Raw genomic sequence first — 21,813 nt, 5'->3', positions numbered from 1 at the left:
TACAAATCATGGAAATGCAGCTATCGCAAGGATATTTTCATAGAGGTTATAAAATACAGGCTTTATGGCTGGACACGTAATATACCTTTCAGAAGCTGTGGATTTACGCAGCGACAGAGGTCTGAGAGCTCAAATTGCTGAGACTTGAACACAGATGGCTTCATGATTTCAACTAAGATAACTGCAACCGCTTGAATAAAATGAAGGTTGGTCTCATGATAGTTAGGCTCTCTAGAAATACTATTAGAACATAAGGACACAAGAAAAGCCCTGCTAGATCAGACCAGTGGTCCATCTAGTTCAGCATCCTGTCTCACATAGTGGCCAACCAGTTTCTCTAGACAGCCAACAACAGGACATAGAGGCCGAGGCCTTACCTTGATAAGAACATCAGAAAAGCCCTGCTGGATCTGACCAGTGGTCCATCAAGTCCAGCATCCTGTCTCACACAGTGGCCAACCAGTTCCTCTGAAGGGTAAACAAAAGGGCAGAGACACCAAGGCCTTCATAAGAACATCAGAAGAGCCCTGCTAGATTTGACCAGTTGTCCATCTAGTCAAGCATCCTATCTCACACAGTGGCCAACCAGTTCCTCTGGAAGGCCATCAATAGGGCATAGAGGCTGAACCCTTCATAAGAACTTCAGAAGAGCCCTGCTGGATCTGACCAGTGGTCCATCTAGTCCAGCATCCTGTCTCACACAATGGCCAACCAGTTCCTTTGGAGGGTTAACAAGAGGGCATAGGGGCCGAGGCCACAACATCGGAAGAGCCCTGCTGGATCTGACCAGTGGTCCATCAAGTCCAGCATCCTGTATCACACAGTGGCCAACCAGTTCCTCTGAAGAGTCAACAAAAGGGCAGAGACACCAAGGCCTTCATAAGAACATCAGAAGAGCCCTGCTGGATTTGACCAGTGGTCCATCTAGTCTAGCATCCTGTCTCACACAGTGGCCAACCAGTTCCTCTGGAAGGCCATCAATAGGGCATAGAGGCTGAACCCTTCATAAGAACTTCAGAAGAGCCCTGCTGGATCTGACCAGTGGTCCATCAAGTCCAGCATCCTGTCTCACACAGTGGCCAACCAGTTCCTTTGGAGGGCTAACAAGAGGGCATAGGGGCCGAGGCCTTCAGAACAACATCGGAAGAGCCCTGCTGGATCAAACCAGTGGTCATAAGAACATAAGAGAAGCCATGTTGGATCAGGCCAACGGCTCATCCACTCCAATGCTCTGTGTCACACAGGCGCCATCAGAAGGTCCATCAGTGGGGCCAGGAGACTAGAAGCCCTCCCACTGTGCCCCCCCCCCCCAGCACCAAGAACACAGAGCATCACTGCCCCAGACAGAGAGTTCCAACAATACACTATGGCTAATAGCCACTGATGGATCTCTGCTCCAGATGTTTATCCAACCCCCTCTTGAAGCTATCCATGCTTGCAGCTGCCACCACCTCCTGTGGGAGTGAATTTAGCCACAAGCAGAACTACCTGCATTAGCATTTTTAATATCTAGCTGAGGAATCCCCAATGTTATGCCCTGGGCGCCATGGTGCTGCCAATACCTTTCCTGGTGCGCACAACATGTTTTCGAATGTGGCAGGGCTAGTCATACTTCTGGTTGGCTGTGTAGATTTTGAAAAAAACGTTGCTTTGATGGCGACAGCTACCACAACAGAAGGATCTTCACTGTGTGACCAAAGGTAGGTTGTAGCAGCCATTTTGAGACTGGGCCTGCCATGCTGTGTCAGGATTCCGAATGCGCCCACAGACTCACAAAGGTTGGGGACCCCTGATGTAACCACAGGATTCAAGGACAGTCTTCTGTTCCGGTTCTCACTTTGGAGTGGCTGCCCCAATAATTTAATTGAGATTATGTAAACTGCCTACCAAAACACCGCTTTTCTGTTTAAGCCAAGACTGCACTGAGGGCCGACATCCATTAGAAAGCGTAGACACACTGCTAGAGGCCACGATAATTTTAAGGGGCCTGCGAAGAAATGCATTTTGTTCAGGGAGTTTTCAAATGCGCGGAACTTCCACATTGAGTTTTTGAAGGTTTTTTTGCTTTTTCTCTCCAGTAGTCCCTTAGAGACCAACGAGATCCAACTAGCAAAAGTCTAACGAATAAATAAATGTGTGTGTGTGTTAAAAGTCAATGGTCATTTTATCAGATATCAGTCCAGTAGCACATAGAGGCCGAGACAAATTTTCACATTTTGTAATTTGCCTTGAGTTTTGGTGAAAAAGGCAGGCTAGTCAAACAAAAGTAATTTATTTATTCATTTCTCTTTGTATCCCACAAATGATTCATGGCAAATTTTAAAGTTGCAAGATAACTGAAGTCTGCCTTTTTAAAAACGAACAATAATAAGATATTGGATTTATATCCCACCCGATACTCTGAATCTCAGAGTGGTCACAATCTCCTTTACCTCCCCCCCCCCCAACAGACACCGTGTGAGGTGGGTGGGGCTGAGAGAGCTCTTACAGCAGCTGCCCTCTCAAGGACAACTTCTACAAGAGCTATGGCTGACCCAAGGCCATTCCAGCTTGCGTAAGTGGAGGAGTGAGGAATCAAGCCCGGTTCTCCCAGATAAAAGTCTGCACACTTAATTACTACACCAAACTGGCTTCTTAATAAAATCTCAATAAATCGCTGGGATTCAGCCTTCCCAGTAAAGCAATCCTTCAATATACTTCCAGTTTGGTGTAGTGGTTAAGTGTGCGGACTCTTATCTGGGAGAACCGGGTTTGATTCCCCACTCCTCCACTTGCACCTGCTGGAATGGCCTTGGGTCAGCCATAGCTCTGGCAGAGGTTGTCCTTGAAAGGGCAGCTGCTGTGAGAGTCCTCTCAGCCCTACCCACCTCACAGGGTGTCTGTTGTGGGGGAGGAAGATAAAGGAGATTGTGAGCCACTCTAAGACTCTGAGATTCGGACTGGAGGGTGGGATATAAATCCAATATCTTCTTCTTCTTCTTCGGGAGTGCGGGGGTAGAACGATGAAACGCAGCCTCAGATTAAAATACAGAGGCAGGAGTCGAGAACTGAACAGCTAATGAGCTATAAAGTTCACCTCTACAGGACGCTGCGTAGAATAACGCGAGTGTGCATTTTGGTGTTTGTAATAAATATATATATATAAAATTTAGAGTCAGAAGATTAAGTATGGCGGATAATTCGAAGATGTATTAGGACACGGCGCAACGTTTTGAAGGGGGTTTTTCCGCTGAGGCGGCATTGGGGCGAACATCAATCCCGGGTCTTCACGTCGAAGCATATGGCGATAGCATGACTGTTTAATTGCAAACGCCGTCGACGGGGGATTTAAAAAGCGATCGGCATCATTCAGAACGCATTTAGCCCTAAACTTCACACTGTATAATTAAAACCCAAAACAACAACAGCCAGAGGATGCTTCGAAATATTCGAGCCGAGGCAACGTTAACCCTTTCCGGGGACAAGAAACAAGATCCGAATTCTAAAACCCTACAACCTTGACCTTCACAGTAATGCGTTCGTCACCCGTGTTTCAAAATAATGACAATCGCTTTTGTGTATCATGGTCTTTGACACATACTGCGTGGCTCTCAACGCTCCCACCGCCCCATCGGCTCGCTTCCCCAAGCCAAGCCAGCCAGCATCTTGGAAAAATGCATTTAAATTTGCTTTCTTCTCAACCTCTCCCTCCCCCATCTATTTCCCTCCCTCCCTTCCTTCAAACATCTGACATTCATGTCTTGCGGCTCTCAAACATCTGAAGTTTATTCGATGTGGCTCTTACGTTAAGCAAGTTTGGCCACCCCGGTTCCAAACCCGCACTGGGAGGTGTGTCTGGACCAGCCCTTTCATTACACGGTCCCAGCCGCCAGGCTTAGAGATGGGCAAAGCGACTGGCAGCCTGCAATAAGCGCCCAAGGTCAGGGCCAGCCCTAGACTGTCTGGCATCCTAGGCAAGGCTAACTTCCGGCACCCACCCCGCACTGATAACGTCACTGAGTCACATGGGGATGCTCAATTTGGTGCCTTCGGAAGGCCAGCGCCCTAGGCAATTGCCTAGCCTGCCCAGTGGAAGGGGCAGCTCTGTGCATGTTTCCCTCAAGATCTGCTGTTACTCAATTGACCAGAATTGATCCGGATGGTCCAGGTTAACTCGATATCATCAGATCTTGGAAGCTAAGCAACCCTGCTAAGCTCCGCTACCCTGCTAAGCTCTGCTACCCTGCTAAGCTCCGCTACCCTGCTAAGCTCCGCTACCCTGCTAAGCTCCGCTACCCTGCTAAGCTCCGCTACCCTGCTAAGCTCCGTTACCCTACTAAGATCCGCTACCCTACTAAGCTCCGTTACCCTGCTAAGCTCCGCTACCCTGCTAAGCTCCTCTACCCTACTAAGCCCCGTTACCCTGCTAAGCTCCGCTACCCTGCTAAGCTCCGCTACCCTGCTAAACTCCTCTACCCTACTAAGCTCCGTTACCCTGCTAAGCTCCTCTACCCTACTAAGCTCCGTTAACCTGCTAAGATCCGTTACCCTACTAAGCTCCGCTACCCTAAGCTCCATTACCCTACTAAGCTCCGCTACCCTACTAAGCTCCGCTACCCTAAGCTCTGTTACCCTACTAAGCTCCGCTACCCTACTAAGCTCTGTTACCCTATTAAGCGACCCTACTAAGCTCTGTTACCCTATTAAGCGACCCTACTAAGCTCTGCTTAGTACTTGGATGGGAGACCACCAAGGAAGTCCTGGGTCAGTATACAGCGGCCAGAAACAACAAAACACTTCTGAACATCTCTTGCCTTGAAAATCCCACAGATTCTTCACAAATCTGCTGTGTCCTGATGGCAAAAATCCTCCCCAAAGCGATATGCTTCAAGAAACATCTCACGAGAACAGGGAGGGGAACATCAACTTCAGTCCAACATCAACTTTGGTCCAACTTCGGGGACAGACTTGTTTTTATGCCTATTTCTGGAAAGTTGCCAGAATTGGGCAGTTTTGGGTCTGTCATCAGTAGAATGGCCAAACATTAAAAACAAACTGTCAAATAAATCATAAACCAACATACATGCATTTATTGTAGAAAGCTAAAACCATTTAAGGCCCATCAGAAGCCTCTATCCTATGTACAATCATAAAACCACAATGGGAACCCACTCAACTTGACCTGACGCGTTTCGACCTAGACTGGTCTTCAGAGGTCAGAAAGGTAAGTACACATATTGGCTGATAGTACAGAACAGAATAAAACAATAGAACAATGCTAGACCGCAAGGAAATTGAATGAAGTGACAAAGGCTTAAAGATATTCTTGAGGTCTCTTATTCTACAGCCTTATGTCTCAATCAAGGACATACATATTGCATCCAGTGTCTTACTGTCTGCCTTACCACATGGTCCAGAATTGATCGAGATAGGTGTAAGGTCAGAGTCTATATGCCAAGAGTTAAGTGTAGTGCACTGAAGCTGGTGCCCCCAATACACTTAACTCATGGCACATAGGCTCTGACCTTACACCTATCTCGATAAATTCTGGACCACGCGGCACACAATAAGACACTGGATGCGATATGTATGCCCTTGATTGAGACATAAGGCTGTAGAATAACGGGCCTCAAGAATATCTCTAAGCCTTTGTCGCTTCATTCAATTTCCTTGCGGTCCAAGCATTGTTCTATTGTTTTATTCTATTCTGTGGTATGAGCCAATGTTTGTACTTACCTTTCTGACCTCTGAAGAAGACCAGTCTAGGTCGAAACGCGTCAGGTCAAGCTGAGTGGGTCCCCATTGTGGTTTTATGATTGTACATAGGATAGAGGCTTATGATGGGCCCTTAAATGGCTTTAGCTTTCCACAATAAATACATGTATGTTGGTTTATGATTTATTTGACAGTTTGTTTTTAATGTTTGGCCCTTAAATTGCATATTAACCTTTCAGGTTTCTTACTCCGGTTTTTGGGTTAAGTTTCTTTCCCTTCTTTGTTTTTCCTTGATCAGAAGGAACATGCAAAGCTGGACTACGAGCCGAGGAAAGGCAGGCGCTACAGTCTGCACCTGGATTCCTCTAGGCTTAAGATCACAGCTGTTAGATTTTTCTTTTTAAGTTACCTTCAAACCAAAGAGGTGATTTGAAGTTTGCCTTATACTGAATCAGCCCAATGAGGTCAGTAATGTCTACTCAGACTAGCGGCTGCCCTATGGGTTCTTGGACTGAGATCTTTCACATCACCTCCTGACTGGTCCTTTTTAACTGGAGATGCCGGGGATTGAACCTGGGACCTTCGGTGACCTTTTGCTCATCTAAAGATGTGTCACACCAGAAATCCTTCTCCGTATAAGCGTGACATCTACATCCGTGAAGCGACACCAGTCAAACCCATTAGAAAAGGAACTTTCAAGAGTCTCAAAAGAACTTAAGGGGATGTAGCTCTTAAAAAAAAAAGAGTATTAAAAATATAAATAAAAAGGGAAATGAGACGACAACCTGTGAATAAAACATGCGCAAAAGACTCCCAGTGGGAAATTACCAGGAATTACTAGTAGAAGTTCACTTAAGCCTAAGAAAGCAATAATTCTCTAATGCCCCAAAGTTACGTTCATGAGAGTTGTGAAGAAAATGTCAAAGAAAGGCTAGGAAAATCTCCAAGCAGCTATTTTTTATCTGAATGGATGATGCTTCTTTCTTAGGCATAGAATAATCATGGGTGCCCAGATTTCTTTGGACTCTACGACACCCAAGAAAGCAGGTAGGACCAGAACCAACCAGGCAGGACCAGAACCAATGGGTTGAAATTAAATCGGAAGAGTTTCCAGCTCAACGTTAGGAAGAACTTCCTGACAGTTAGAGTGGTTCCTTAGTGGAACAGGCTTCCAGAGAGCCAGTTTGGTGTAGTGGTTAAGTGTGTGGACTCTTCTCTGAGAGAACTGGGTTTGATTCCCCACTCCTCCACTTGCACCTGCTGGAGTGGCCTTGGGTCAGTCATAGCTCTGGCAGAGGTTGTCCTTGAAAGGGCAGCTGCTGTGAGATCCCTCTCAGTCCCACCCACCTCACAGGGTGTTTGTTGTGGGGGGAGGAGATAAAGGAGACTGTAAGCCACTCTGAGTCTCTGATTCAGAGAGAAGGGTGGGGTATAAATCTGAAGTCTTCTTCTTCCTCGGGAGGTGGTGGGCTCTCTTTCCTTGGAGGTTTTTAAACAGAGGCTAGACAGCAATGTTGATCCTGTGAATTTAGGGGGAGGTGTTTGTGAGTTTCCTGCATTGTGCAGGGGGTTGGACAAGATGATCCTGGGGGTCCCTTCCAATTCTATGATTCTATGTTTCTGAGAAGGTCGGAGGGGTGGGGGGGGGACTGCCAATTCTTGCCTGAAACTCTCCCCACAAGGATATCAAAGCACTACTATACTGATCGTAAAGTACAGTTTTGCACCAACCCCCTGTAACTGAGTACACTCTTACAAGAACAAAACATCGGAAATCCAATTAATGTCGAGTTAACGCAGAAAGGGTTGCCACTTAAAAGCCTCTCAAGAGAACAAAAAACAAAGCCAAATTCTAAAATCTGTGTACTTTGAAAGATGCTGTTTTTGTTTTTTTTTAAAGAACCAAATGGAATCCTATCCCCGACTGTGAAAAAGTTCATAATGAACCAGGACATGCTGAGTCTTGCCGAAGAGAGCGCAGCAAAACCCCCCCTCTCCAGCTTCCTCCCAAGAAAGCAATAATAATAATAAAGTCGTTAGACCCAGCAAGGGCTGTTTGCGGGGAAAATGCAATAATGGCGTATTCCTGAAAAGCAAACGGAAAAGATCTCCGGTTCCTGCAATCAACACAGAAGCAAAAGGGAAAACGGATGAATAAGACCCTTCCTTGCCTGTGATTTAGCCAGTGACTCACCTCAGGGTATTTCAACCTGAACCACTGATGCATTTCCCGGAAGCGACTGTACCTCCTGAACACCGTCCATGTCTCATCAAGCACTGTTATCTGAGGGGGAGGGGAGAAATATGTCACTAAAATATCGTAAGCAAGGCTTTTTTCTTTGGAACAGGAACTCCTTTGCATATTAGGCCACACCCCCTCATGCAGCCAATCCTCCAAAAGCTAACAGTGGGACCTGTAAAAGCAAAGCATGGAGGCACACCATCCACCAGGCTGTCTCTTCCTTTGAGAACGCACGCATAGCTGGTCTTGAGGACAAAAGGAGATTGAGGAAGAATCGCACTGCTACAGCACCAACCCCAAATCAGACTTTTCCCTGCAGCCACTGTGGCCAGATCTGCCTGTCCCACATTGGTCTCGTCAGCCACCAGCGAGCCTGCAGCAGACGTGGACTACTGCACCCTTCTTAAATCTTCGTTCGCGAAGTCAAGCCGAGAGAGAGAGAGAGAGGGGCCCTGTAAGAAGAGCCCTGTAAGCTCTTGAAGAATTGGCTACGTAAGAGAGGTGTGGCCTAATATGCAAAGGAGTTCCTGCTACAAAAAAAAGCCTTGATTGTAAGTAGGCGTGCTTTAGAGCAGTATATTTATACGGCTTCTCCAGTTTATTGGATTAGACAGGAAGATAAAAATAAGCTTTTGTTTTCATTTTCAGACTGTTAGCAGCAGGATGTATTCAAAGGGAACACAACTGGTACATTCTCAGTGCACTAAAACAGAATAAAAAAATGTAAGAAGAGCCCTTCTTGGATCAAACCAGTGGTCCATCTAGTTTGGCATCCTCTCTCTTGCACAGTGGCCAGCCAGTTCCTCTAGCGGGCCCCAACAACAGGGCAGAGAGGCCGAGGCCTTCATAGGAACAGAAGTAGCACCCAGCTGGATCAGAGCAGAAGTCCATCTAGTCCAGCATTCTGTCTCACACACTTGTCAACCAGTTCCTCTGGAGGGACAACATCAGGGCAGAGAGGCCAAGACCTTTATAAGAACTACAGAAGAGCCCTGCTGGATCAGACCAGTGAGGGTCCACCTAGTCCAGCCTCCTGTCTCACACAGTGGCCAACCAGTTCCTCTGGGGGGTCAACAATAGGGCAAAGAAGCTAAGGCCTTCATAGAAACATCAGAAGAGCCCTGCTGGGTCAGACCAGTGGTCCATCTAGTCCAGCCTCCTATCTCACACAGTGGCCAACCAGTTCCTCTGGGGGGTCAACAATAGGGCAAAGAAGCTAAGGCCTTCATAGGAACATAAGAAGAGCCCTGCTGGATCAGGCCAGTGGTCTATTTAGACCAGCATCCTGTCTCACATACTGGCCAACTAGTTTTCTCTGGAGGGTCAACATCAGGGCATAGAGGCTGAGGCCTTCCCCTGGTATTACATCCTGGCACTGGTGTTCAGAGTCTTTTGCCTCTGAATGTGGAGGTTCCCCTTAGTCACCGTGGTTAGTAGCTGCTGATAGACCTATCCTCCATGAAGCTGTCTGATCTTCTTTTAAAGTTCTATGCCTGCAGCCATCACTACATCTTCAGGCAATGAGACTCCTATCATACTTAGCTTCAGCGAGTGTGTGGAGAAACTCTGCACAGTATGATTCTACATTGATTATGGCATCCCCAGGTGGGTGGTGTGTGACAGCATGGAACTGCCCCGTGATCACCACACATAAAAGAAGGAAGGTGCAGAAAACATGGGAAAGAACATGCATGGTCCATTCGTATGGTTGCTTCATTCAACTAAGAGCGGATAGGATTACACCAACATCAGACATCCCCCGTGCCGCTGAGCTGATACGTGAAGGGACCTCAACAGATAGTTTATGTTCCAGAATATCCCTTCAAGGATGTGATTCAATTCTGTTATACTCAATGGGTGCTTGGTACCCAACCGCAGCCTGAATTGGGTTGTGGCCCACAGTGGAGAAAGGGGACACTACAAACGACACTATTGTCATATGTGAAGCACAGAATGCTGGACTAGATGGACCCTCCCTGGTCTGACCCAGCAGGGCTCTTCTGATGTTCTTATCAAGGCCTCGGCCTCTCTGCCCTGTTGTTGGCCCTCTAGAGGAACTGGTTGGCCCCCGTGTGAGAAAGGAGGCTGCACTAGATGGACCAGTGGTCTGATCCAGCAGGGCTCTTCTGATGTTCTTGTGAAGGCCTCGGCCTCTCTGTCCTGTTGCTGGCCCTCCAGAGGAACTGGTTGGCCACTGTGTGAGAAAGGAGGCTGGACTAGATGGACCAGTGGTCTGATCCAGCAGGGCTCTTCTGATGTTCTTATGAAGGCCTCGGCCTCTCTGCCCTGTTGTTGGCCGCTGTGTGAGACAGGATGCTGGACTAGATGGACCCTCCCTGGTCTGACCCAGCAGGGCTCTTCTGATGTTCTTATGAAGGCTTCGGCCTCTCTGCCCTGTTGTTGGCCCTCCAGAGGAACTGGTTGGCCACTGTGTGAGACAGGAGGCTGGACTAGATGGACCCTCCCTGGTCTGATCCAGCAGGGCTCTTCTGATGTTCTTACGAAGGCCTCGGCCTCTCTACCCTGTTGTTGGCCCTCCATAGGAACTGGTTGGCCACTATGTGAGACAGGGTGCTGGACTAGATGGACCACTGGCCTGATCCAGCAGGGCTCTTCTTATGTTCTTACATTCTTACGTTAACACAGATATAAGCAACAAACACTAATTAGAAAAGGAGATTTGGCTTTATCTTTATGACAGAAAACCTGATTCTTCTCTCTTATTGGGAGGCCGCCTCCCTATCAAAACAGTGCAGTATACAACTTAGCATAAATGTAAATATCATACATAGAAATGAAAATTGAAAAGCTGCTGTTTATTTAAGAAAACAAACAAACCCAACCCACACCTTACCTTTATCTCATATTCATAGTGTTCATCCTTCCCTTGACCACAAAGGACGTAGCGTGGAATACTAATTTTAACGGGATTCTTCAGGTCATCTGGATTTGTTTTAATGGACCGACAGATCATTCGCTATCAAAGAACAGATTAAAGAACAGGAAGAACAGATTAAAACCTGAATCACTACATGGACAAAAAATAATAATACAACAACCCAAAGTGTTAGGATAAAAAAACCTCCTATGACTTCTTTACAGAAGTATACGGCAATCCTCTTATGAATGAAGTGAACATATGAAGCTGCCTTATACTGAATCAGACCCTTGGTCCATCAAAGTCAGTATTGTCTTCTCAGACTGGCAGCGGCTCTCCAGGGTCTCAACCTTTCCCTCATGTATGGAGGGAAAAACGAAGAAGCCCAATGAAAAACGTTGTTTACTCTTCAGCAGCCTTTAAGCACAAAAGAACAACATACAATAAAAACGTTATAGCTTCAATTAAGGGTGCAGTAATAGTCACTATCATTTATGACCACAAATAAAGCATTCTTCTAATGGACTTTGGGCAAAACTTAAAGGAAGCGGAACAATTCTGAAAAAAAAACAATTTGTTTATGAATGGACCGTAACTCTGTATCATCTAGAGATAAGAATGCCTCCTCCCGGTGGGTGGTCCCCCCAATTTTGCCTACAGAAGAACTGGAAATTTGGGGGAATACTGAAAATAATAACCCTCTTAAGAAATATTTCCTCTTTTAGAATGAGTGACGTGCTTTTCGAATCATTTGTAATGAGGGCCGGATCTGACATAAATGAGACCTGGTTGGGTCGGGCCATGAGTGTCATAAAACGTAATGCCAGTAGCGGAGATATAAACTTGATAAAGGACGTAGACAAACGCAATTAAAGATTTTTTTAAAAAAACTTAAAAGATAAACCCTCTTGCAATATTTTGTTTATTTAGCCGTTTCTCAAAGCTGACACCTTTTGCTCTGAATTATTGCGTCAAAAACTGGAGACAATGTCTGTGCTGTAGCAATCTTACTTTTGATTTATTGACATTCATTGCAGAAATCTCATGGTTAATGCTTTGAGCCTAAGACCCAGGGGAAACCATGAAATGGCTGGGCACTGTGAGCTTTTGTATGTAAGCTGCTTCGTGTGCTGGTCAGCCAATGGAGAAAACAGAGGGTTTGCTCTGTAGCTCCTGCGCGATTGAGCAAGTCTGCCAAAGCAAGCTGTGATGCAGAAGGAAGCAAGAGAGAGAGGAGGAAGTATATGACAGTGAATTGCTCCCGGGCCTGATAGGAGCCCTCCAGAGGCCTGATCCAGCCCTCATCCCACATGTTTGACACCCCTGCTGTAGTCATATACAGCTCTGAAATTCAAGATGCATTTCTACACCTAGGATACCTAACTTTTATGAGGGGAGTACGCTGGGCTTTCACTGTTTCTCAACTGCTGCATGCCTTCTGTTGTCCTTTTGACCTGACTCTTTTCTTGTGGTTGCCCATTTCACCTCTTCTTCAAACCACTGTGACACATATACCCACAAATCGGGGAACACGGCGTTTACTGCCCTCAGGTAGCATTAGGTACATCAGCTTGCAGTTTTCTCTCAAGCACTGGGTATATTTGCAATTTTGTTTGTAGAAAACTGTAATTTAAAGCTTTTAAATTCTATAAATATGCAAAATACTGCAATTTTATATGCTAAGGAAGTTATAAATGATGCATTTTATGCCGCTAAAAGCAGTAACGTTGGTTTAGGCTTGACAGGATGATAACTATAGTCTATATTGCAAATTTTACCAGAATTTCCATTTTTTCCCAAGGAGGATATGCAAAAAACTTGTGGCTTCAAAATTCTCATAAATTTTTACCAGGGCTTTTTTGAAACAGGAATGCACAGGAACACAGTTCTGGCTGGCTTCGTGTCAGGCCTAATATGCAAATGAGTTCCTGCTGGGCTTTTTCTACAGGCTGTGGCAAATCAAATGCAAGACTGTGATCAGGCAGGCAAAAAGGGACTATAAGGAGCATATTGCAAAAAACATAAAGACCAACAATAAAAATTTCTTCAAATATATTAGAAGCAGGAAACCCGCAGGGAGGCAGAGGGGCCCTTGGATGACCAAGGGGTCACAGGGTTACTGAAGGAGGATAGGGAAATGGCCGAGAAGCTGAATGCAATTTTTGCCTCCGTCTTTACTGTGGAAGATGAGAAGTGTTTGCCTGCTTTGCGATAGCTATGACTGCCCCAAGGCCCAAGAGCATTCCAGCAGGTGCAAGTGGAGGAGTGGGGAATCAAACCTGGTTCTCCCAGATAAGAGTCCACACACTTAAACACTACACCAAACTGGCACTTGCCCTTGAAAGATATGGAATGGGTTAACTATGTGTTGACCAAATACTCAAGAATTGAATGATGCACTAATAACTGGACATTACAGTTGTTGTTTCAGCAATTATCAGGTGAGACTAAGGTTTGGGACATTAGGCATAAAAAGCCACTATTTTCTTTTGAGGTCAGGATACGGACATCTGAGATCTGACGTGACAGACAACACATCACATCAAAATCTTGTGCATCTTGAAGTTCTGATGCCACAAGACATCCCGTCGAGGGTCAGAAGTGTTGACAAACATGACCTGAATAGAAATGGCAGCGCTGAAAGCTGACCAGTCGAATGATTGCTGAATAATAATAATAATATTAACGATGATGATGTCTTCCAATAAGATGGCAGGGCCAGGCACCGGACAAATGGACTTGTTTGTTTTTTCAAAGGGAGATTGATCTCTCTAACAACAGGAAATCCCCCAAGTCTCCAGGGTACCACGTTCTTTGAGCTGGTGATTCTTGTAGGGATAAATTGTAGTGATAGATAGTTTACTGTATTGAATATGGCCATTGGCCGTTACAATTAAAAGGAGGAAGAAAAAAATAGAGAGAAATTACATGCCTAATATTATAAAACCACATTCAATTATTAAATTCAGTTATACAAAATCTAAATGTCTAAAATACCTCCATTTAAAAATGTAGGAAAGGAAAGGTCCCCTGTGCAAGCACCAGTCGTTTCCGACTCTGGGGTGATGTTGCTTTCACAACGTTTTCACGGCAGACTTTTTACAGGGTGGTTTGCCATTGCCTTCCCCAGTCCTCTACATTTCCCCCCCAGCAAGCTGGGGATTCATTTTATCAACCTCGGAAGGATGGAAGGCTGAGCCAACCTCAAGCCAGCTACCTGAAAACCCAGCTTCTGCCAGGGATCGAACTCAGGTCGTGAGCAGAGCTTAGGACTGCAGTACTGCAACTTTAACGCTCTGTGCCACAGGGCTCTTTAAAAATGTAGACAGCATTGTAAAATTCCAATTTCGAGATAAATTATAGTGGAAAGATATGTAGTAAGGGTTTCAAGCTGGATACGGCAGTCCCCCAGTACACTACAATAAGGCAAAGTAGAACCAGGGAAAGCCCCAACTATTCAGTTGGCCATTCAGGGAGAAGACTCTTAGAAGACCTTTCCAATAGGTAACCTTTCCACTCCCCCCTCCCACATTAATTCAAACATGCTGACACAGCAAATAGAAACTAAGATAGCGCCAAACAGAAAGTTTGGACAATGGACACATCACACATATATAAATTGTTGGGATTCATACACACATTGTGGATGTGCGGGTGGAAAACTCGTCTATAAGAGGGAAAAGTAGAAAATTCGTCTGTAAGAGGGGAAAGTGGAAAATTCGTCTGTAAGAGGGGAAAGTGGAAAATTCGTCTGTAAGAGGGGAAAGATCGCTCTCTTTAACAGGGACACCTTATACCTTATTGGGTGGCACTCTGTACTGGGCTTTGGGTGTGTGTGTGGTAGGGTGACCACTAAAAGGGGGAGCTGCGAATTCCCTGCATGTGAGAAGGAAACGGCCCATAGATCACAGGACTCAAGTCAATGCAAGCAAGAAGCAAGAGTTAGCATGGATATTCAGTTCACCTCAGTAGTAAATCTAGAATAGGGCTACCATCCTGGATGATCTTATCTGGAAGTAGACCAAAGAACTCAGTAGGGCTTGCTTCTAAGTAAACATTTAAAAGATTCGGATGTAGGCAACACAGTAACGGTAGACAAAACTATGAGATGTTACAGATAAAACTTTATTGAAATAAATAAACAGCACATTGTTATAACTCACACATCTAATCCAAATCACTGGGCTGGATTTTAAGGACTGGGAGCAGATTTCTGCTCATGCAATGGGTCTTTCCCACCTCTCCTTTTCCCATTGTAGCCCCTTGAAGCCGGTCATGAAAGTTCGGAGGCCCTTGGGAAAGGGACTCAAGGTGAGTCTCTCCCCCTCCCCCCTTTGCAGAAGTCACACATTTTCACGAAGGCATGTTTGAAACCAACCCAGGTCTAAAAGTTATCTAATGGTTCAGATCCTGAACTTTCACTCTGAGATTAATGAATTTCTGAAAATGGGAAGGTTGCCTTAATTAAAAACAAATCTTCTCAACTTTGGAGTGCTAGCTCGTGTCTTGATTTTGTATATTTCCCTAACTTTTATCGCATTCTTTCGCTGGATGGAGAAATCTGAGGGCAGCGCAAAGCAAAAGGATGAAGACTGTAATGGACAAAGGTTTGGGCCATCATTCTGAAGAAGCAGTGTATGCTGCAGAAGCTCATTAGGGAAGATATTTCCCCAGTTGGGGTGAGGGAGCCCCCCCCCCCTGAGCTCCCATTGATGCCACTTTTGAGGAAAACCTGGACGTGATGGCGGCTGCACCTGGGTTTTCCACGGAAGTGACATCATCACACCCATGCTACCATCAGTTTCTATTCCCACCCCCTTCCCCACACACACACTGCATCTCCAAGCTGTGGTGTTCAACAGGAAGCCCAGGCAAGCCCAATCTTATCAAATCTTCAAAGCTAAGCAGGGTCAACACTGGCAAGTACTTGGATGGGAGACTTCCTTGGAATACCAGCAGTCAGGAGGCAGGGGCAGGCGTTATCCAGCTACCTCTGTGAATATCCTCCAGGTACCTGTAGGGTCAGTCACCAGAGGTCACCATGACTTCCATGTGCACACACACAAGAAAGGAAGGATGAAATGAGGGAAGGGAGGGAGGGAGGGAGGAAGGAGGGCAGGAAGGGAGGGAGGGAGGAAGGGAAGGAAGAGAGAGAAAGAGGGATGGAAGGGAGGGACGGAGGGAGGGAGGGAGGGAAGGAAGGAAGGAAGGTGTCATGGGTGCTGGGGACCCTTCAGAGGAAGTTGAGTCTGATGAGGAAACTGTGCCCCTGCCACCTGCACCAGTGCCCCTGCCTCCTGCTGGAGAAGATCCCAGCCCCCCTGCCTCGCCCTCTCGGGTGGCTCGTGTGCGTGACCGCCTCCGGCAGGACCTCAGGGATCGGAGGAGGGCGGCACGCTCACAAGCAAGACGCTCCCTGAGCCCTGAGTTCTGAGAGGATTCTGGCCCTTCTAAGAGCAAGGATGCTTGAGTGGTAACAGGATCCTGGCTGCCTCCCTGAGCCAGCAATTAGCCCAAACGGGCAACAGCCAGCAGAGGGCTATATAGCTGTGGGCTTTGGGAGGAAGCTTTGTGGAAGCAACTAGTCATCTCCCTGACATTCTAGCATCCACTCCGGCTTGACTTTGGTTCCTGACTCCCTGACTTTGGCTTTGGACTTCTGGACTCCCTGACCTCGGCTTCTGGACCTCAGACCTGCGATACTTCTACAGTGATTCGGATTTGGCGCCTCGGACCCTCCTGCTTACTGGCTACAGACCTCGGACTGCCTCTGGACTTTGCCTGACCCGGCCCCAGCCGTGACAGATTGCTTCCACCGACAAACACCCACTCCACAGGATGGATGCTGAAGCAAGTGAAACCACAGAACTACTGGCTGCGCTCCAAGCCCAGGTACAGCAGCTAACACAGGCAGTAGTGCACTTGCAGCAACAACCTGCGGCCAGTGCTCCAGCCAAGTGCCCAGTTCCCCCACCTGACAGATTTGGGGGTGCCGTGGAAGAATTTCCTGCCTTCCTAGCACAGTGTCAGCTGTACTTTGAACTGAGAGCACGGGACTTCCTCAATGACAAAACCAAGGTGTGTTTCGTCGTCAGTCTGTTAAAGGGGCAGGCGGCCAAATGGGCCACACCCTTACTGGTCGCGTCCTCTCCCCTACTGACTGATTACCAGGGGTTTGAGGCCCACCTGTCTGCTGCTTTCTCAAACCCAGTCCAAGCAGCCACAGCCAACCGGAAGATCAGGGCACTGAAACAAGGCAACTCCTCGGTGGCTCAATATGCCACTGAATTCAAGCTCCTGACCCAGGACTTGGCGTGGAATGAGGCTGCCCAGATGGACCAGTTTACTGAGGGGTTGGCAGAGGAGGTCCTGGATGAACTGGCCAGGGTGGAGCAGCCACCCACGCTCCAAGAACTTATCACCCTCTGCCTCCGCATCGATGGCCGCCTGGAAAGTCGCCGCCAAGCCAAGACCAGAGGGCGCCAGCTCCCTGCGCCGTGCTACCTGGCTCCTCGCCCGTCCCCAGCTAGTACCAGCACCAAGGATGAGCCTATGCAGCTTGGAGCTGCTCGACCCCGCCTGACCCCAGAGGAAAAGACCAGACGCCGCACGCAGAATCTGTGCCTCTACTGCGGCACGGCAGGCCACTATGCCTCTGGCTGCCCTGCTAAGCATCGGATACCTGGACCTTCGCTGCCACCGCCGCCAAAAGGGCAGCCCCAGGCGTAAGTGGACCCCCCAGCCTGGGGCGACTAGCTGGGTCCTCCGAACAGCGGGCTGATACCCCAGGGCCATTCCTGCTACCAGTCAAACTCCGTCTGCCTGACGAACGCTGGCTGTTCGTGTATGCCATGCTGGACTCGGGAGCGGCCCACTGTTTTATAGATGCCGCCTTTGTGAAGCAGCACCAGATCCCTGTGCAGACAAAAGGGATTCCGTCGCTGGTGGAGGCTATTGACGGGCGCCTCCTCCGTTCTGGCCCCGTCACCCAGGAGACCTGTCCCATCACCTTCCACGTCCAGCAGCATCAAGAACAGCTGCGGTTTGATGTCGCCCGCATGCCTCGCTTCCCGCTGATTCTAGGCCTTTCCTGGCTGAAGCTGCACAACCCCATCGTGGACTGGGCCCAGCAGGAACTACGCTTCCGAGACCCATGCCCCCATCTGACTCCTCCCACCACTCTAGCAGCTGGCATCCCGAGTGGTGGTCCTCAGCTCCCTCAGAAGTATGTGGACTTTGCTGATGTCTTCGAAGAGACAGGAGCTGATCAGCTTCCCCCTCACCGGCCCTACGACTGTGCCATTGATTTGGTACCTGGGGCACCACTCCCGGTGGGGCGTCTGTACCCAATGTCGGAGCCGGAGTTGGCAGCTCTGCGAGACTTCCTGGACAAGAACCTGAAACGCGGATTCATCCGACCCTCAACCTCTCCCCTATCTGCTCCAGTGCTCTTCGTGAAGAAGAAAAGTGGGGAGCTCCGGCTGTGCAATGACTACCGGGCCCTGAACAAGATCACCATCCGCGACCGGTACCCTCTACCACTGATCCCTGAACTCTTGGATCGCCTAAAGGGGGCCCAAATCTACACCAAGCTGGACCTCCGTGGAGCGTACAATTTGGTGCGCATACGGCCCGGAGACGAATGGAAGACCGCGTTTGGGACCCGATACGGGCAGTACGAGCACCTGGTAATGCCCTTCGGACTGACCAATGCCCCCGCTGTCTTCCAGAGGTTCATGAATGACATATTCCGGGACCTGCTCGACCGCTTCGCGATCATATACCTGGATGACATCCTAATTTACTCCCGCAATCCTGCCCAGCACGCCGAGCACGTCCGCCAGGTCCTGCAGCGCCTACGAGCCCATGGTCTCTACGCCAAGCTGGAGAAGTGCGACTTCGACCTGCGCTCCGTCGAGTTCCTTGGGCACATCGTGTCACCGCAGGGGATCCTCATGGACCCGAAAAAAGTAGAAGCGGTCCTGACCTGGCAGGCTCCTCAGAATCGCAAAGACCTGCAGCGGTTCCTCGGTTTTGCCAACTACTATCGGCAATTCATCCCGGCCTACGCATCCCTGACCACACCCCTGACTCAACTACTCCGTTCCAAAGAACCCTTCCACTGGTCCCCAGAGGCCGATAACGCCTTCTCCACCCTGAAGACTCGCTTTGCCACCGGGCCACTCCTGAGATACCCCGACCCCCAGCTTCCCTTTACGGTGGAAGCTGATGCCTCCAACGTGGCCCTGGGAGCAGTGCTGTCCCAGCACGAGGAGCCGTCCCAGCCACTACAGCCCTGCGCCTATTACTCGCGGCAGCTCACTGCTGCAGAGAGGAACTATACCATCTGGGAGAGGGAGTTGCTCGCGATCAAGGCGGCGTTTGAGGTTTGGCGACATTACCTCGAAGGGGCTCGCCACCCTGTTCAAGTGCTCACCGATCACCGGAACTTGGAACACCTCCAGACCACCCGCCGTCTCAACCAGCGCCAGATCCGGTGGTCCCTATTCTTCTCTCGCTTCGACTTCCGGATCTCCTACATCCCCCATACCCAGAACCGGAAAGCAGACGCGCTCTCCCGGAAACCGGAATACGCCCCTGCCTCAACTGAGACCGCGCCCGCTGCTCCAATCCTGCCGCCCTCAGTATTTGCAGCCACCTCCACTTCACCAGCACTCGTGGAGGACATTCGGGCTAGCCAGGCCAATGATCCCTGGGTCCAGCAACACCTCCAGGCTCTCCAAGATGACCCAACAGGGGAGTTCACGACTCGAGGCGGCCTCTTGCTACACCGCGAACGCCTCTATGTGCCGCCCGGGCCCTTGCGGGCAGAAGTGCTACGCCTGACCCACGACTCGTTACCCGCCGGGCACTTTGGACAGCATAAGACCACCCACTTGCTGAAAAGGGAATTCTGGTGGCCACGAGTTCGCGCTGATGTTGCCCGCTATGTCAGCTCCTGTGACGTCTGCCGACGGGCCAAAGACATCCCAGCCAAACCCTCAGGGTTGCTGCAGCCCTTGCCCACATCTTCAGGACCCTGGGAGACCATCTCGATGGACTTCATCACGGAACTTCCATGCTCCAAGGGTCAGACTTGTATCTGGGTGGTCGTCGACCTATTTACCAAGATGGCCCACTTTGTTCCGTGCCCGAAACTCCCCACAGCTCAGGAGACGGCCCAGCTTTACCTGCAACACATCTTTCGTCTGCATGGACTCCCAGCCCATCTGATCTCCGATCGGGGCCCTCAGTTCTCCTCTCGGTTCTGGCAAGCCCTCCATTCCAGCCTGGGTACTCGAGTGCACCTGTCCTCGGCCTACCACCCACAGACAGATGGCCAGACAGAGCGCACCAATGCCACGCTAGAGCAATATCTCCGCTGTTACACCTGTTACCAGCAGGATGACTGGACCACTCTATTGCCCCTAGCGGAGTTTGCATACAACAACGCGGTCCATTCATCCACCCAAATGACCCCGTTTGCTGCAACCTACGGGTACCACCCTCGGTTCTTCCCAGCGATCCTACCACCCACGAATGTCCCCGCCGTCGATGCCTACCTGCAAGAACTCCGTGCCAGCCAAGACTTGCTCCGAGAGCAGCTACAGCAAGCCAAGGAGGCATATAAACGGGCTGCGGACCGAAAGAGGCAAGAAGGCCCTCCAGTGCAGCCGGGGGATCAGGTGTGGCTCTCAACTCGCTACCTGCGCCGGCCTGGTCGGTCTCACAAGCTGGATGCACGGTTCATTGGACCCTACCCCGTCGTTGAACAAATAAACCCCGTCGCCTTCAGGCTCCAGTTGCCACCCCACCTCCGCATTCACCCCGTGTTTCATCGCTCCCTCCTTGTTCCGGCTGCACCCCCTGACCCAGCTCGGACTCCTTCCCCACCGCCGCCACCACCAGTGTTGGTGGATGACGAGGAAGAATATGAGGTGCGCCAGATCCTGGACTCCCGGTACCATCGTGGAGGCCTCCAGTACCTGGTGGACTGGGAGGGATACGGCCCAGAAGACCGGTCTTGGGAGCCCGAGGACAATCTTCATGCCCCGGACTTGGTGCACCAGTTCCACAACGACCACCCCGACCTTCCAGGTCCCTCGACGGAGGGGGGCCCTGGGGGGGGGGATAGTGTCATGGGTGCTGGGGACCCTTCAGAGGAAGTTGAGTCTGATGAGGAAACTGTGCCCCTGCCACCTGCACCAGTGCCCCTGCCTCCTGCTGGAGAAGATCCCAGCCCCCCTGCCTCGCCCTCTCGGGTGGCTCGTGTGCGTGACCGCCTCCGGCAGGACCTCAGGGATCGGAGGAGGGCGGCACGCTCACAAGCAAGACGCTCCCTGAGCCCTGAGTTCTGAGAGGATTCTGGCCCTTCTAAGAGCAAGGATGCTTGAGTGGTAACAGGATCCTGGCTGCCTCCCTGAGCCAGCAATTAGCCCAAACGGGCAACAGCCAGCAGAGGGCTATATAGCTGTGGGCTTTGGGAGGAAGCTTTGTGGAAGCAACTAGTCATCTCCCTGACATTCTAGCATCCACTCCGGCTTGACTTTGGTTCCTGACTCCCTGACTTTGGCTTTGGACTTCTGGACTCCCTGACCTCGGCTTCTGGACCTCAGACCTGCGATACTTCTACAGTGATTCGGATTTGGCGCCTCGGACCCTCCTGCTTACTGGCTACAGACCTCGGACTGCCTCTGGACTTTGCCTGACCCGGCCCCAGCCGTGACAGAAGGAAGGAAGGAAGGAAGGAAGGAAGGAAGGAAGGAAGGAAGGAAGGAAGGAAGGAAGGAAGGAAGGAAGGAAGGAAGGAAGCTCAGTGTACTGGATCTCCCACCTTGACTGGGGCACTGAACACTAGCAGTGCACATTGCTTTTGTAATGTGATTTTACCATAGAGTTTCCGGCCACTCCTAAAGCTACCAACCATGGTTTCTGGGTTTCCCATCACACCTGTGATGTCACCACCCCTCCATGTTCCTCCCACAATCACCAGTTGTAT

General features: G+C 49.4%; 1 protein-coding gene across 1 annotated transcript in view; it reads right to left on the bottom strand.

Annotated features, from left to right (window-relative positions):
- Window positions 1–21,813, bottom strand: part of KIF16B (kinesin family member 16B) — a 238,165-nt gene that overhangs the window by 53,306 nt on the left and 163,046 nt on the right. The window contains exons 24-25 of the mRNA XM_060230816.1: window positions 10,791–10,913; window positions 7,889–7,978 (exon numbers count right to left, since the gene is read on the bottom strand). Coding sequence (XP_060086799.1) covers window positions 7,889–7,978; window positions 10,791–10,913 — 213 coding nt within the window. The remainder of the gene's footprint in view (window positions 1–7,888; window positions 7,979–10,790; window positions 10,914–21,813) is intronic.

Source organism: Heteronotia binoei, chromosome 1, assembly GCF_032191835.1.
Source record: "Heteronotia binoei isolate CCM8104 ecotype False Entrance Well chromosome 1, APGP_CSIRO_Hbin_v1, whole genome shotgun sequence".
Taxonomy (NCBI): domain Eukaryota; kingdom Metazoa; phylum Chordata; class Lepidosauria; order Squamata; family Gekkonidae; genus Heteronotia; species Heteronotia binoei.
The sequence above is the reverse complement of the archived record's forward strand: the minus strand, read 5'-3'. Positions and strand labels throughout refer to the sequence as shown.